At 46.4% G+C, this 15,359-nt stretch overlaps 1 protein-coding gene across 7 annotated transcripts in view; it reads right to left on the bottom strand.

The window, feature by feature from the left end:
- PIP5K1C (phosphatidylinositol-4-phosphate 5-kinase type 1 gamma) overlaps positions 1-15,359 on the bottom strand; it is a 501,728-nt gene that overhangs the window by 408,285 nt on the left and 78,084 nt on the right. For all 7 annotated transcript variants that reach the window (XM_073594381.1, XM_073594347.1, XM_073594399.1 and 4 more), the window contains one exon: positions 5,476-5,562. In XM_073594381.1, the coding sequence (XP_073450482.1) occupies positions 5,476-5,562 (87 nt within the window). The remainder of the gene's footprint in view (positions 1-5,475; positions 5,563-15,359) is intronic.

The raw sequence follows: 15,359 nt of genomic DNA, 5'->3' as shown, positions 1-15,359 counted from the left end.
ATATATATATATAGATATATATATATATATATATCTCTATATCTCCACTGCATACAGTTTAGCTATATCTCACTGCAGGCCGTTCCTGGTGTACTGTTTCTAATATACTTCTGGCAGGCAGGCGATTCAGTGAGCTGCAGTGCATAAAATATATATACAGTCTCCTACATATATATATCCACTGCATTCTAGTCTAGCCAAGCCTATATCTGACGGCAGGCCATTTGGTGTACATGATGTACTTTTTCTAGTAAACTTCAGGCGGTGTTTTGCTAATAAAATTTTACAGCATGCCTGGAAGGCCACCAAGGAGAGGCAGACACTCACAGGCCACTAAAAGAGGGCAAGCAGTGTCTATAGCCAAGAGTGCTGGTCATTGACGCAGTGCATCCTCAGCACGTGGACTTGGGGCACGTTTGTCCTTTTTTTCAGCAGCTGGGCGTGTTGATCCACAACATGCAGAAGAGTAGGTAGAGAGGATAACTAAGCCGTCCTCATCCTCTGTCACCCAGGCTCAGAGTAATTTGCCTGCCAATGCAGCTGCCAAAGTGGCCTATTCCATCGGCTCAATGTCATCAGTCACTCCTTCCCTAGCCTGGAGTCGTCCCTCGAACTGTTCGACCACAGTGTTGGGTACATGCGCAGGAGGATGTCTGAGCCGGATGGATAATTCACTCCCAGTACTTGAGTGTCTTGTTCTTCAGCTGCTTGTGAAATAGTTTTATGTTTGGAAATTACAGCATTTGGAGTGGTGCAAATCGCAAGGTCCCTGAGGAAGATCTGCACTAAACAATTGAAACACGTCAGACATTCATTTGCGAGCTCCCTTCCTTTCTCCAGGTGGTTTTCCTCTTAGATATGTTTTTATCATCAGTTACATGTGTTCTATGCTGTAATTTATCGATTGCACAATAAATGTTCTAATTTATACTATCACTGCCTTGCGTCCATTCAAAGTCCCATTTTCTGAGGAATCTTGTTCTTTGCTTAGTGGACAGGAGCCACACTGGGGCAGAGATTCTGTCAGCTCTGCAGGGGCAGACTCAGAGGTGGTTGATGCCACGCCAGCTTCAGCCAGGAATGGTGGTTTGCGACAATTGAACCAGCCTCCTCTCTGCCCTCCGACAGGAACACTTGACCCACGTTCCCTGTTTGGCTCACGTCCTTAATTTGGTGGTGCAGAGGTTCCTGTGCAGGTACCCGGGTTTACAGGATCTCCTGAGGCAGGCCAGGAAAGTCTGGGCATTCCTGCTGGTCATATAATGCCAGTGCTTGGCTGGCTGACCTTCAAAAGGAATGCAACCTGCCCAAGAACCGCCTGATTTGTGACATGCCCACCAGGTGGAACTCAACATTGGCAATGCTGCAGCGGCTGCACACGCAGCAGAGAGCCATCAATGAGTACCTGTGTAAGTATGACACCAGGACAGGGTCAGGGGAGCTTGGCTTTTTTTCGCCACGCCAGTGGCTACTGATCAAGGATGCATGCACTGTCCTGTCACCATCTGAGGAGGCCACGAGAATGGTGAGCAGTGTCAGTGCATGCATCAGTGATACTGTCCCTCTTGTCTTCCTGTTGGAGCACACGCTTTGTGGAATAATGGACAGGGCACTTGAAGCAGAACAGAGGGAGCTACTGGTCTGTCCTGCATCCAGCGTTCTTTCTGAATGCACATTCAGTGCTGCTGGAGGCTTTGTAACCGATCACAGAGTGCGCCTATCCACAGACTCAGTTGATCAGCTCACCTTCATAAAAATTAATCAGTCTTGGATCACCAGCTACCAAGCACCTGATGCTGATGTAACCGATTAATTTTTCTATGAATGTGAGATCCCTTGAAGACTGCCTATGCTGAGTGACTATCGTGTTATGCTGAGTGACTATCCTATTCCTCTTCAATGTTCATGTTGATAGCTTCTAAGAACATTTTTGTTTCAGGGCACCACCACCAGTGCCTAAGGCCCAATGTTTCTGCCCCTGTTTAACAGGGGCGTGCAATTACAATTTTTGCTGTAATATTTTGCAGCAGGGCTCGTTCTTGCGCTCAACTAGAGTATATGTGAGGGGTTGCAGTGTTGTGGCACCACCACCAGTGCCTAAGGCCTAATTTTTCTGCCCCTGTTTAACAGGAGCATGTAATTACAATATTTGCTCTAATATTTCACAGCAGGGCCCGTTCCTGCGCTCAAGAGTATCTGTGAGGTTTTACAGTGTTGTGCCACCACCACCACCGACTAAGGCCCAATTTTTCTGCCCCTGTCTAACACAGGCATGTAATTACAATATTTGCCCTAATATTTCACAGCAGGGCTCGTTCCTGCACTCAACAGAATCTGTGAGGAGTTACAATTTTTCTGCCCCTGTTTAACAGGGGCGTGTAATTACAATTTTAAAATCTAATATTTCACAGCAAGGCCCGTTCCAGCGCCCACCAAGACTAACTGAGGGCTTACAGTGTTCTGGTACCACCAGCACATAAGGCCCAGAGTATATAGGGCAGGCCGTGTAGTATATACAGGCGGTCCCCTACTTTCAAACATCCGACTTACAAACGACTCCTACTTACAAAGGGAGGGAGACAACAGGAAGTGAGAGGAAATCTACCCCTAGGAAGGGAAATTCTCTCTAGTAAAAGTTAATATGGGAAAAAGGTGTCTCCACTGATGCTTTATAACCAATCCTTGTTTCCCTAATAACCGCAAATTTTCTAAATCCAATTGTCATTGGGACAGAAAGTGAGGTGAAATCTTCTGACAGACAGCAAAACAAATGTTACAGGGGTGATAACACTTCCCTATGTTATCCAAAAAGCTTAAAAATTGATTTTTTTTGGCTGGAGCTACACTTAGAAAATGTACCTGTTCCAAATTACAAACAGATTCAACTTACAAACAAACTTACAGTCCCGGTCTTGTTTGGACCGCCTGTATACTGCTGTTCAGAGTATATAGGGCCTAGGGGCCCCACGTCTTTTCTTTTTTTAATTTGGGTGCGGGGTTCCCCTTAATACCCATACAAGACCCAAAGGGCCTGGTAATGGGCTGGGGGGGGTACCCATGCCTTTTTTTTCAATAATTTTCATCCATATTGCCGTATACATAATTACATTACAGCTGCAAGCAGTTTTAAATGACTTTAATTCCTTTAGAAATGTAATTTTGTGCAGGGACTGTTCTAAACACGGGAAACGCGCCACTTTACAGGCATACTATAGACACCCCCCCAGATACGATATTTAAAGGAATATTTCACTTTTTTTTTCACTTTAAGCATTACTAAAATCACTGCTCTCAAAAAAAAGGCCGTTTTGAAAACTTTTTTTTGCATTGATACGTGTCCCCTGGGGCAGGACCCGGGTCCCCAAACACTTTTTAGGACAATAACTTGCACATTAGCTTTTAAAATTCGCACTTTTGATTTTTCACATTCGGGTCCCATAGACTTTAACAATGTTCGGAATGTTCGCGCAAACTTTCGGTCCGTTCGCATGTTCTACCGGGGGGTGTTTGGCAATTAGTAATGTCAGTTATTTTGTCATCCTTTTAAACACTTGCCGAATGGCTCATGCTGATATACGATCGGCAAAGTGGCACGGGTGCGCAAAATCACGTATGGGTACGTCGGCCCTTTAAAAGCCACCTGAGGCGCGATCGCGTGCACAAGCACCAGAACAGGGATTTGTGCGTGTAAACACATAAATCCCTGTGCTGTCAGGGGAGAGGCGACATGTCGTTTGTTCCTAGTAAATAGGAACAACGATATGCCTCCTCTCTTACTCAGTCCTATCCACATACAGTTAGAACACATTGAGGAAACACATATTTAACCCCTTGATCGCCCCTAGTATTAACCCCTTCCTTACCAATGACATTTACACAGTAACCAGTGCATTTTTATAGCGCTGATTGCTGTATAAATGTCAATGGTCCCAAAAATGTGTCAAAAGTGTCCAATCTGTCCGCCGCGATATCGATAAAAATAACAGATCGCCGCCATTACTAGTAAAAAAAATTAATAAAATGCCATAAAAATTTTCCATAGTTTGCAGACACTTTAATTTTGCGCAAACCAATCAATATACGCTTATTGTGATTTTTTTACCAAGAATATGTAGAAGAATATATATATTGGCGTAAACCAAAGAAAGAAATTTTTTTTTTTTTTAATATTTTTGGGGATATTTATTATAGTAAAATGTAAAAAAAAATTATTTTCAAAATTGTCGCGTTTTTTTTGTTTATAGCACAAAAATTAAAAAACGCAGAGGTGATCAAATACCACCAAAAGAAAGCTCTATTTGTGGGAAAAAAATGGACACAAATTCTGTTTGGGTACAGCATCACATGACCACGCAATTACCAGTTAAAGCGACGCAGTGCCAAATTGTAAAAAAATGCTCTGGTCAGGAAGGGGGTAAAATCTTCCGGGGCTGAAGTGTTTATTAATAGATTTATTTGTTAGACTATTTTAATAGCTTTGAGTCTTCCTATCTACCCAGGTAATTATACTAATCTACACTGCTCAGATCTCAATGGGGAAAAATATCACGCTGGATATCTATATGGATATGGACTGGGTAATGTGTTAGGAATGAAAGGATGCCACATAATTTGATAGAAATGAAAAATTAACAACCTACAGAGGGCTGAATTCAAAGACACCCCAAAAATACTCATCTTTTCGTGGGGGCCATGCAAACTACTGAGTACCATTTTGAGTTGCTGCAATGAAATGCTGCAGGGTGGATGTACAGTAGTTTTTCTACCGATTGAATTCAGCCCAACAACCCTGTCAGATTTTTCTGCCTGCAGCACTGATTAGTGTATTCTGACAGTGGAGAAATCTTCACACTATCAGAATACAAAGGCACAGCAGAAGAATTCCCCCAGCCACATCAAGTGTTTTTAAGGGGGGACTTTACACACACACAAAATAAAACTGCATAAGGTCCCACAAAAAATTTATACCAGACCCTTAACCTGAGCATGCAGCCATGCTAGGTAAGGGGGTCAGGGGGGAGGGAGTGGTGGAAGACAAGCATGCACCACCAACCCCAAACCATATAAGGCCACCTGCCCTTAACCTGGAGGAGGGTGCCTTCACCAGATGCTTTGCAGCTTCTCCTCTGCTGTTTACTTTCATTTTCTAAGGACTACATATCCCACGGTACCTTGTTGTCTACAAGCAAGGATTTCAGTAGCAACTGTGCTTCATTTAACGCCTTCTCTGAGCACCTATGTAGTTCAAAAGACCGGCTCTGTGAAATGTGTGATACAGCGATGCCTACTCACAGGCAATGTGTCACAGAATTATAGGAAGTAAATGTGTGATATCTTCACAAATCAGGTTTACAGTGTGGAAGGAAATAGATTAATTAAAATTTTTACCATAGATAGACTTTTAGACACGTATTAAATCAAATAGTGTGCTTTGAATCATATCTGCAATTACTATATGTTCCATTATTTTCTAACCTTCTTATAAGTGGTCTCTCCTGAAGCATCGACACCGCGGTGACCAATTTTTTTTCCAGTGGAAGGCTGCCCAGATAAATCGGAGTCCTATAATTAAAATAGAACACAGGAAAAAGAGAAGTCATCCAAATGAGTGCAAGTAAAGAGAAAGCTTTTAAATTAAACTAGCTGAAGAGTATGCTTTTTTTTTTAATTCTTTATCATTTAAAAGAAAAAAAAAAAGAAATACATATAACACAGAGCCTATTGGGCATACCCAGGCTCGAAAAAGGTTACTATACAGAAACGACTGACTGTTGTCCCTCCCCCCCACCCCCTTGTGCAAACAGTAGGATAAAGATATTCCCACTTACCATCAATATTTTAATGAAGGCAATCTCCAATTCACCACCTACATTATCAACCAGGTGTAATTGCTACAAATTAGGTTAAGTCCAACCCTCATCAAGAGCCAGATAACACCTCAGCCGACAGTAAACAAATCTGTCAACCACCCCTGCCAAACCTTATCAAATTTGTGTTGACAACCCAGAGCCGCATGTGTTGCTTTGTAGAATGGCAATGATAACCATACCCTTCCAAAATGCAAGCGACGGAGTCTCAGGTTTTTTCCAATATAAAACAATGTGCATAAAATAATGTAATAGACAAAAACGTCCTTTGAGCCCCCCATGGTACCAATTCCTCAACCAACCCAGCAAACAGACCGGAATGGTCAAAGGAACCGGCACCAACAGGAGTTCCAGCAGCATATGCAGGACCTCCAACCAAAAAATGTGGTCAAAATTAGCCATAAATCGTAGCCAGCCGCGCTGGGTATAATAAATCTTATGAACTATTTTGAACTGTATAAGGCAATCTTTTACCGATACCAGGACCTTAAATGGAGCCTCTCATATATATCGTCCCAGTCTTCTCTCTGGAAATTCGGGATGAGCTACATCCAAGCCTCCCTACACTTGGTCTGAGCCTTTGGCCTTACAGCGAACAAGTCTGCATACATCGTTGACAAGGCTTAACCAGGGAATCATCATGCAGTAGCAGTTACAATGCAGATGACGGAAGATCCAGGTCATCAGAGCCAAACTGAGACAGAAAAGCATGTCTCAGCTGCAGATATTGAAACAGATACCAATTTGGCAGCTGATATCTGGCCTTGTGTCGTTTAAAAATACATAACCCTCCCCTCTTCTACCACATCCTGCAGCCTTTTAATTCCGTCTCCGGTCCATATGACCGGATCAGGAATGCTACTAAAATGCTGTAGTTTGTGGTTAAACCACAATGGAGTAGACAGAGAGATAAATTTTATTCCAGGAGCCATGAGGTCTTGCACTCTATCCCATGCCCTAATTGTCACTTTCATAGATCCTGTTAAAGACTGCACCTTGGAACCTCTATGAATTAGGTTAGCCAAACCCTCATACGATCCGAAGATCGCTGCCTCTAGAACTGTGGCAGCATCCCCCTCATCCCTCAAAAGCCAAGGCCTAGTAAACACCATTTGTCCTACAAGGAAGTATTTATAAAGGTTCGGCAGTGCCAAACCCCCCTGACCCATTGGTTCTTGTAAGGTGCGGATACCAATCCCAGGATGCGACTAGGGCCCACAAAAACGTGCTAAATAGACTATCAATACATTTGAAGTAGGTCCGTGGAACCCATATCAGGGAGTTTTGAAGAAAATATAAAAATAACGGTAATATTTTCATTTTGAGAAGGTTCGCCTTTCCAATTAATGACAAAAGTAAATTTCTCCAGGCCTCCAATCTGCATTTACCTGTGGGAATTAAGGGTAGTAAATTGTCAAACAATCCACCACTCTAGGTGATATCTGAATACCCAGATATTTAAATGTGGGTACCCAGACAATCGGGATGTTAGAATCAGCAAACGCCTGAGCCTCACACTCTACTTGGTCCAATTGACTTTGAGACCGGAAAACCGTGCAACCGTTGTCAATATGTCAAAAAACGCTCGTAAGGAGGGGCTTGGATCTTGAAAAAAAAAAGTAACCGGTCATCCGCATAGAGAGCAGTGCATTCACGAATGCCCCCAATCTCTAGTGAACGAACCTTCGGAGAAGCCCGCAGAGCTATTGCTAAAGGCTCAATCATCAAAGCAAACAGGGAGGGAGACAGCGGAACCCTTATCTTGTGCCCCTACGCACGGAGAAAAATTCCAACGTTGCACAACGCCGCCACCGGACTGCTATATAATAAAGAAATCCACATTAAGAACTTAGGCCCGAATCCCATTCTACCCAGCACAGCAGCCATGAATTTCCAATCTACAGAGTCAAATGCTTTCTCCATATCTAGAGAAAGCACAACCCTTCTCCCAGACTGCTCATATTTCGTTTGTAGATGTGTGAACAGTCTTCTAGTCTTCTCAAATTCGTGTCAGTGGACTTCCCCGGCATAAATCCCGTCTGATCAATGTCTAACGGGTCCTTACCGGGCTTAGGAAGTAATATTACATGAGCCTCTAGCAAAAGATGAAGGAAGTACCCAATTATCTAAACAGTAGTGGAAGAGGGACTTGAGTCTGGGAACCAGTTGGGTAAAATGTTGTCCATGCCACTCAATGGTGAACCCATCAGGTCCGGGAGCTGTGTGTGGAGGGACCCCTCTAATGGCCACCTCAATCTCTTCTTCCATAATGTCCACCTCTAACATATTCTTATCCTCATCCAACAAAGTGGGCATGGATAAAGGGAGCTAACAACTGCTCTAACTCCACATCTGTGGGTATAGTTCTGAATAAAACTGCACAAAATGTGTTCATGATGTCCGAAGGGTCCTTAACTAGAACTCCCTGCTCATTTTTAATACAAGGAATATTAGTCTGAGCCTTCTGATCTGCGACCAGAATAGCGAATAGCTTACCATTCTTGTCTCCTGGATTAAACAATGTCTCCGCCCTCTTAACTAAGTTAGTCTATGTCAAGTTGGAAAGGTGTAAGGTCAACATTCTATGTGCTTCCAGTAAACCCCAATACATGTTATGATTTACAGAAGCATGGATGTCAGCACATTCACATGCCCGCGTCTGTAATACCTGCAGCACAGCATTGTGCTCTACCCATGCACTCTTTATGGCAGAGATATAGTGACCCCGCATGCATGCCTTAAAGGCGTCCCACACCAACAGAGGTGGTGTTGTATCAGCATTTTCCTCCCAATACCTATTAAATTCTGGCGCGACCTGCGCAGTTACTGCCTCCAACCCTACCTCTTGACGGGAACCCAAGCGTAACAGATAAGGGGGTGTGATACGAAAGTCCCCCGGGTAAGTAACCTACCCTGTCCACAAACTGTAATAGCTGAGTGTTGTCAAATGGCAGGTCAATTCTAGAAGAAGATTTATGGGTTTTGGACAAATGTGAATAACTTTGCAGCATTGGATTCTTACATCGCCACAACGCGGTCAGAGAGGCAGACTCAGCCCACATCAAAAGCTCAGATGATGGGGCCCTAGTGGGGTTAGAAGAATCCAACACAAAGTCCAGAATGGCATTGAAGTCCCCCGCCATTAGGAGAAGGAGGAGCATGAAAGGAGCCAGTTTACTAAGCAAATAATATAGTAACTTTACCTGGAATGGTGGTGGAGAATAAACATTAACCAATACCGGTTTACAAGTGTAAATATCAGCAACTACTATTAGATACCTTCCTCCTGGATCAGAAAAGACATGATGAATCGTACTAGGCACAGCCTTGCTAATCAAGAAAGCAGCCCCCTTGGCATAAGTAGAATAGGTAGCATAAAATGCTTTAGAAATCCAGGGGCGATGCAAGGAAAGTATCATACCACAATCCATGTGTTACTCTTGCAAAAATTCCACATGAGGTTGCAAAGGTTTCAGATACTTAAACATCAGTGCCCTTCTAAATTTGTTATTTAACCCCCTGATGTTCCAGGAAATCACATTAAGCAGTGCATTCACCATCAGGTAAGTTGAAATGAAAAGCCACCCCCCTCCAGAAAAGATGAACACCTACCCACCTCCAACAGCCAGGGAACGGATCATGAAAATAATTACATTGCTTGAAAAAATAGACGATTGCACAGTTCTAGAAAAATAATCCCACCCTATAAACATTAACCCATTCTGCTGTGTGAACTAAACTCTAAACTGCACATGCAGCTGCAGCCCTTAAAGAGATTGTAAGGGTTCTTTTTTTTTTTTTTTTTTTAAATGACAAACATATCATGCTTACCCCGCACTGTGCAGTTTGTTTTGCACAGAGTGGCCTCGAACCTGCTCTTCTGGGGTCCCCCGGCAGCTCTTGCGGCTCCTCCCCACATTAGATAACCACCTGGGAGAAGCGCTCTCCCGGGGGATTACCGCGCGCGCTACCGAGTCCAGCATTCGGCGTCCATAGAGGCCGAATACGGGACCTGGCCCCACCCCCAGCGCCCGCTTCATTGGATTTGATTGGCAGTAGCGTGAGCCAATGGCTGCGCCGCTATCAATCTATCCAATCAAGAGCCGAGAACCCCGGGCAGAGAGACAGCGCGTCCCCATGGGTCAAGTTCCAGGGTCACTGTCAGGTGTTTTTTCGCCTTAATGCATAGGATGCATTAAGGTGAAAAAACATATAGGTTTACAACCCCTTTAACAAGTTCTAATACTGCGAACGTGTCCCCAAAAAAAGTGCCTTAAAGTTCTGCAACAGTTCTGAAGTAGATCCAGTCCGCACATCTTCAAGAAGCTGTGAGCAGGACTGAAACAGACCAGGTCTTCCCTACACCCACCTCGATGTGCAATCTGTCAGTGAAATAACATAACTCCATACTGGATCGGGTAAAGGGACTGAATCGCAGGATAACAACTAGTAAACAACATCATGCTAAAAAACAAATCAGCAAAACTGGAAAAAAAAACTCCACGGTTAGGACTCCACGGGGGATCACAAGGTGTCAATCCAATCACTTGCTTCCAGAGGAGTATCATAAAATGAACAATACCTTGATGAAGGACCTTCAGCCGGCTAAGATAAAGCATGCTATAGGTCAGGGATATGCAATTAGCGGACCCCCAGCTGTTGTAAAACTACAAGTCCCATCATGCCTCTGCCTCCGGATGCCATGCTTGTGGCTGTCAGAGTCTTGCTATGCCTCATGGGACTTGTAGTTCTGCAACAGCTGGAGGTCCGCTAAGTGCATATCCCTGCTATAGGTGATTTTCTTCTCCCAGAGTGTGCGACAGACACCAGTAAAGGAACGGCATAGTTTCTGGGTCTCTGCAGAGAAATCTGGAAACAGCATCACTTTCGCAGATTTTTTTCAAAGATTAATGCCTCCCTTTTTCTACCTTCGACCAGTATGTTGTCCCCATCTCTAAAATTTAGGAATCTGACCAAGAAGGCTCTAGGTGGTGTGCCAGAGGGGCGATTCCACATAGGAACTCGGTGAACCCATTCCCCCTCATATGTAGATGGCATTACAGGCATCTCCAGCAGCTTCATAAAGAACCGTTCAGCAAAGATGGCAGGTTGGGGCCCTTCTGCATCCTCTGGTAAACCCACCACACGGATGTTATTCCTTCTCTGCCTATTCTCTGTAGCTTCCACCTTATTAGTCAGCGTTTTAACTAAAGCAGATTAGCCAGCTGTGCCACATGGAAGCCTTGCACATCTTCCACTGTGCCTATACAATCCTCCGCTTCACTCATTCTGCCCCTGAATTTATCCATATCGTGCCAGATTAAGGTACATTCAGATGTAAGGTAATTTATCCGGAGCATCAGATCTGCTTTAGAGCTAGCTATGGCATCCAGTATGGGCTTGGTGATGGTGGCTGCAGCCACCTCACCAGCACTAACAGCTCCTGACCCACTCTCCCCGGTACAGCTGACTCGAGGTCCGAGGGACAGGCAGCAGGAGACTCCATGGTAGATGCTGCACTCCCCGCGTGTGAAGGCAAGATGGTGCCGGGCGAGCACGTGACCTGCCCCTTCCCAGTCTTATTGCTCTTGTGGTCCTGCTGCGGCTTGTACTTCCCTTTTGCGGACATAATGGCAGTCACCGAGGGTTTCAGGCTGCAGGGAGACACCATCCACCCATTTTTGAACACCGCTGTGCCCGGGAACATAAAAGGATCAGCACAGAGCTCTCTGCTTGCATGTCTCACTTTGTTGACACCCCGGCCATGCCCATGCTTTTTTTTTTTTTTTTTTTTTTTTTTTTTTAATCAAAAGAATGGAACTGTTTAAAATGATATGCCAGTATCTGGCTGGATTCAATCCAATGCACCTTTAACCACTACTATACTATTTAGCCAGCTTTTGAAACTTTGTTATGACCTGGTGTCTGCTTGTCAGGCTCCAAACGCCCCTCTGACTCACACTAACCACATTTGAGTCTCATCTGAGCAACACCTAAAATTTTAAAGTTGAACTCTAGGTGCCCCAGCAATACAGCACTGTCATCCCTTTGTCATCATCTGTGCCCCAGCAATACAACACTGCTATACCTGTGCCATCATCTGTGCCCCAGCAATATAGCACTGCCATCCCTGTGCCATCATCTGTGCCCCAGCAAAACAGCACGGGGCGTGTGAGACAAGCCAGATGTGCTGCTGTGGAGCTCTGCACATCCTGACTCAATCTACAGCCATCCTCAGCAGTGAACATTCCGGTGAGACTCCAGATCAGCCCTATAGTTTCCTGGGCACCCCCTGCATCAATCCCAGCCCAAATTGTGGATCCCGGCCGGCCGGTGGTGTTGATACACAGCCCGCGGCCGGCTCCACACAGCAGAGACCCGCTGCCATCTTGCGGCCTACGAGGCCACATACATCCTCCGCGCTCGGGTGCCCCGATCCACGGGACGAGCGGCGGCATCGTCATCACCCGCCTGGAGCAGCTTCTCCGGTGAGGGCGGACTCAGGGTGAGCCATCGGAGGGCCGCCTGAGGATCCCCGGAGCCAGGCTCTCCGCAGTCTTGGCCCGCCGCCCTCTTGCAGCCTATAAGGCAGCCTGCATCCTTCACACTCGAGTACCGCTATCCGACGGACGAGCGGCAGCCCCATCCTCATCCACCTGGGTCAGATCCTTCAGAGGGGATAGTCCGGGAGAGCGCCATCGGAGGGCCGCCTGAAGATCCCTGAAGGCTGATTCCCCACACCTGCAGCCCATCACCATTTTGGGGCCTATAAAGCCAGTAACATCCTCCCAGCCTGGGCACTGTGATCCGGCCATCCTTTCCTCCTCCCCTCCTGCTAGCATCCCTGTGGGGGAAAGATTGAATCATACTGCAGCTGGGGAGTGGATAATCTGTGCAGGGGTGGACGTGCCCCACTGGCGATTTGCCCCCGTCAGCACCTTTACATCCTCCATCCTACCCCGTGGACCCCAATACCTACCCACAGGCCCCCTAGGAACCTCCTTCATCGTGGACCTCGCTACACAAAATCTGGTCCGAAGGCCTCTCGTACCCCCCCACCGGCGACCAAATCCTCTACGAGGCGGCCCACTGCCACTGGCAGTGAATTCGCAGGTGGACGCGGAGCCGGGGGCGGCAGTGGCCCCCACGGGGGCGGAAATCCTGGCGGCCATTACAGCGTGCAAGGAAACTCTGACAACTAAAATCGACTTCCTGACCATAGATGTCGGCCTCATCCGTCAGGATATGGACAAATTCCGGTCCAGCATCGCAGAGGTGGAGGACAGAGTCTCCACGGTGGAGGATACAGTCCGGGCAGATTCTGGGGAGGCGAGGGCCCTGCAGCTCCAAGTGAAGGCGCTCCAGGAGCGTGCTATAGACACTGAGAACTGCATAACATTCGCATACTTGGATTACCTGAGAGAGCTGAGGGTCCCAGACCAGCTGAGTTTACTGAACAACTACTGTCCACTCTGTTCAGCCTGGGTGATATGCCTCCCACCTTCGTGGTGGAAAGAGCCCACAGGGTCCTACCGCTCCCTCCAAGACCAGGGGCCCCTCCTCGCCCCTTCCTGCTGCGGCTATTAAATTACTGCGACCGGGATCGCATTCTGGCAGCAGCGCGCGCCATGCCTGAAATTAAATAGGAAAATACCAAACTGCTCTTTTTCCCGGACTTCTCTCAGGAAGTACAGCAACGCCGCAAGTCCTTTACAGATGTGAGACGTCGGCTCCGAGAAAGGGGAATACGCTTTGGTCTGTTATATATCACAGCAGGCTGCGTATCACTGATGGTGACAACACGCGTTTCTTCGACACCCTGGAGGCTGCTGCTGCATGGCTAGATACCCGCTGACAACATACTACCATGGAACCATAGTTGATTACAACATACTGGGAGCAGCTAACTATCACAATCCCCCTGAACAGGACTACCTCCTGTCCCATGTTGACTCACAGTATTATGCACCATCCATCCCTAGGTCTTTTCTCACTGCTCTAATTCACCATTACCTCAATTGGTTGTTCAACGCCTTTTGTTACACAGACTACCATCCGCTTCTGTCTGCGGAGCTCCAACGGCAACCACCAATTTTGTTTTTCCTCTTTTCCCTTTTTTTTTTTTTTTGACTGTGCTACTGTCTGGAACCTGCTTCCCCTACCTAAGAGCTTCCACAAGTGTTGGAACACAACACTGAACTGTTGCTAATTAAAGTTTAAGGGTTTACTGTTTTTGAGTTTTGGGTATAGGCCAGATCTGATCACTCCCCAAATTTTCTGGGGATGTCATCAGATGAGGGCAGGTTTGACACCTCAGTGTCATCACGGGTATTGTTTATCAGTGTTATATCTATTCATGTTCGTTTGTCTATTTGGTCTTCCATAGGTCATGATTCCACCTGGTACAGGCTCCCTGGGTCCTTGCTGCTCCTGAGCTGTGCACGTGCACCTGCTTCACTCCTCCTTTCTTCCCCCGCCAGTCCTCCACACAATGACAGGACGTGACGCCCCCACCTTCAGTGCGCTGTCCTGGAATGTCCGGGGGCTCAATTCTAAATTAAGAGAGCGGTATTCTTCAAGTACCTCAAATTGCACTCCCCGCATATAGTAATTTTACAGGAAATGCACCTTATGGGCAGCAAACTACTGGCGCTGAAAAAGCCATGGATCCAGAGAGCCTTCCATGCTTCCTATTCCACATATGCCAGAGGGGTCACAATCCTGATTAGTAAATCCTTTCCATGTGTAATGGAACATGTGCACACTGACCCCAAGGGTAAATATGTACTAATAGTGTTCATTGTCTGGGGTGTCCGGTATATTGTAGTAGGTGTATACATCCCCCCTCCTTTTTCCTCCTCCACCTTATACACCATTCTAGAGAAAATCACTCCATACTGCCCTACTAGACTGTTATTAATGGGTGATTTCAACGCCAGTCTGGCCCCGGACCTGGACAGACCTACCCCCCCTACCCCAAACAATTCTCTACTGACTTGCTCTCATGGGCAGAGGCGCTAAGTGTATCTGAGGTGTGGAGATGGAAACATCCCACGACCAGAGCATACTCCTGTTTCTCCAATACGCATAAAACTTCCTCCTGCATCGATCTCGCCTTTGCCAACCCGACTATGCTGACAGATGTACTTGATGCCTCATACTTGCCCAGCGGACTCTCAGATCACTGCCCCCTACTCCTTACCGTTCGCTCCCCGTCCTCCCGTTCCTCCTCCCTTTGGCGCCTGGGGACCTATTGGATCTCTCATGCTGACCTGGCAGACACCATTCCACCACGCTTAGTGGAATACTGGGATCTTAATACGGATCCTCCTCCACAGCGGTGACCTGGGATGCCTTTAAGGCTTTTACCAGAGGGCAATACATTTCTTCTATTGCTGGGATCCGGAGAGAACAAGCGGCTACCACTACTGCCCTACAGACCACTGCGCAATCCCAATCAGACATCTATGCAGCTGACCCCACTGACGCACA

Source organism: Aquarana catesbeiana, linkage group LG01 (assembly GCF_042186555.1).
Source record: "Aquarana catesbeiana isolate 2022-GZ linkage group LG01, ASM4218655v1, whole genome shotgun sequence".
Lineage (NCBI taxonomy): Eukaryota > Metazoa > Chordata > Amphibia > Anura > Ranidae > Aquarana > Aquarana catesbeiana.
This window is presented reverse-complemented; position numbering and strand designations above follow the sequence as displayed.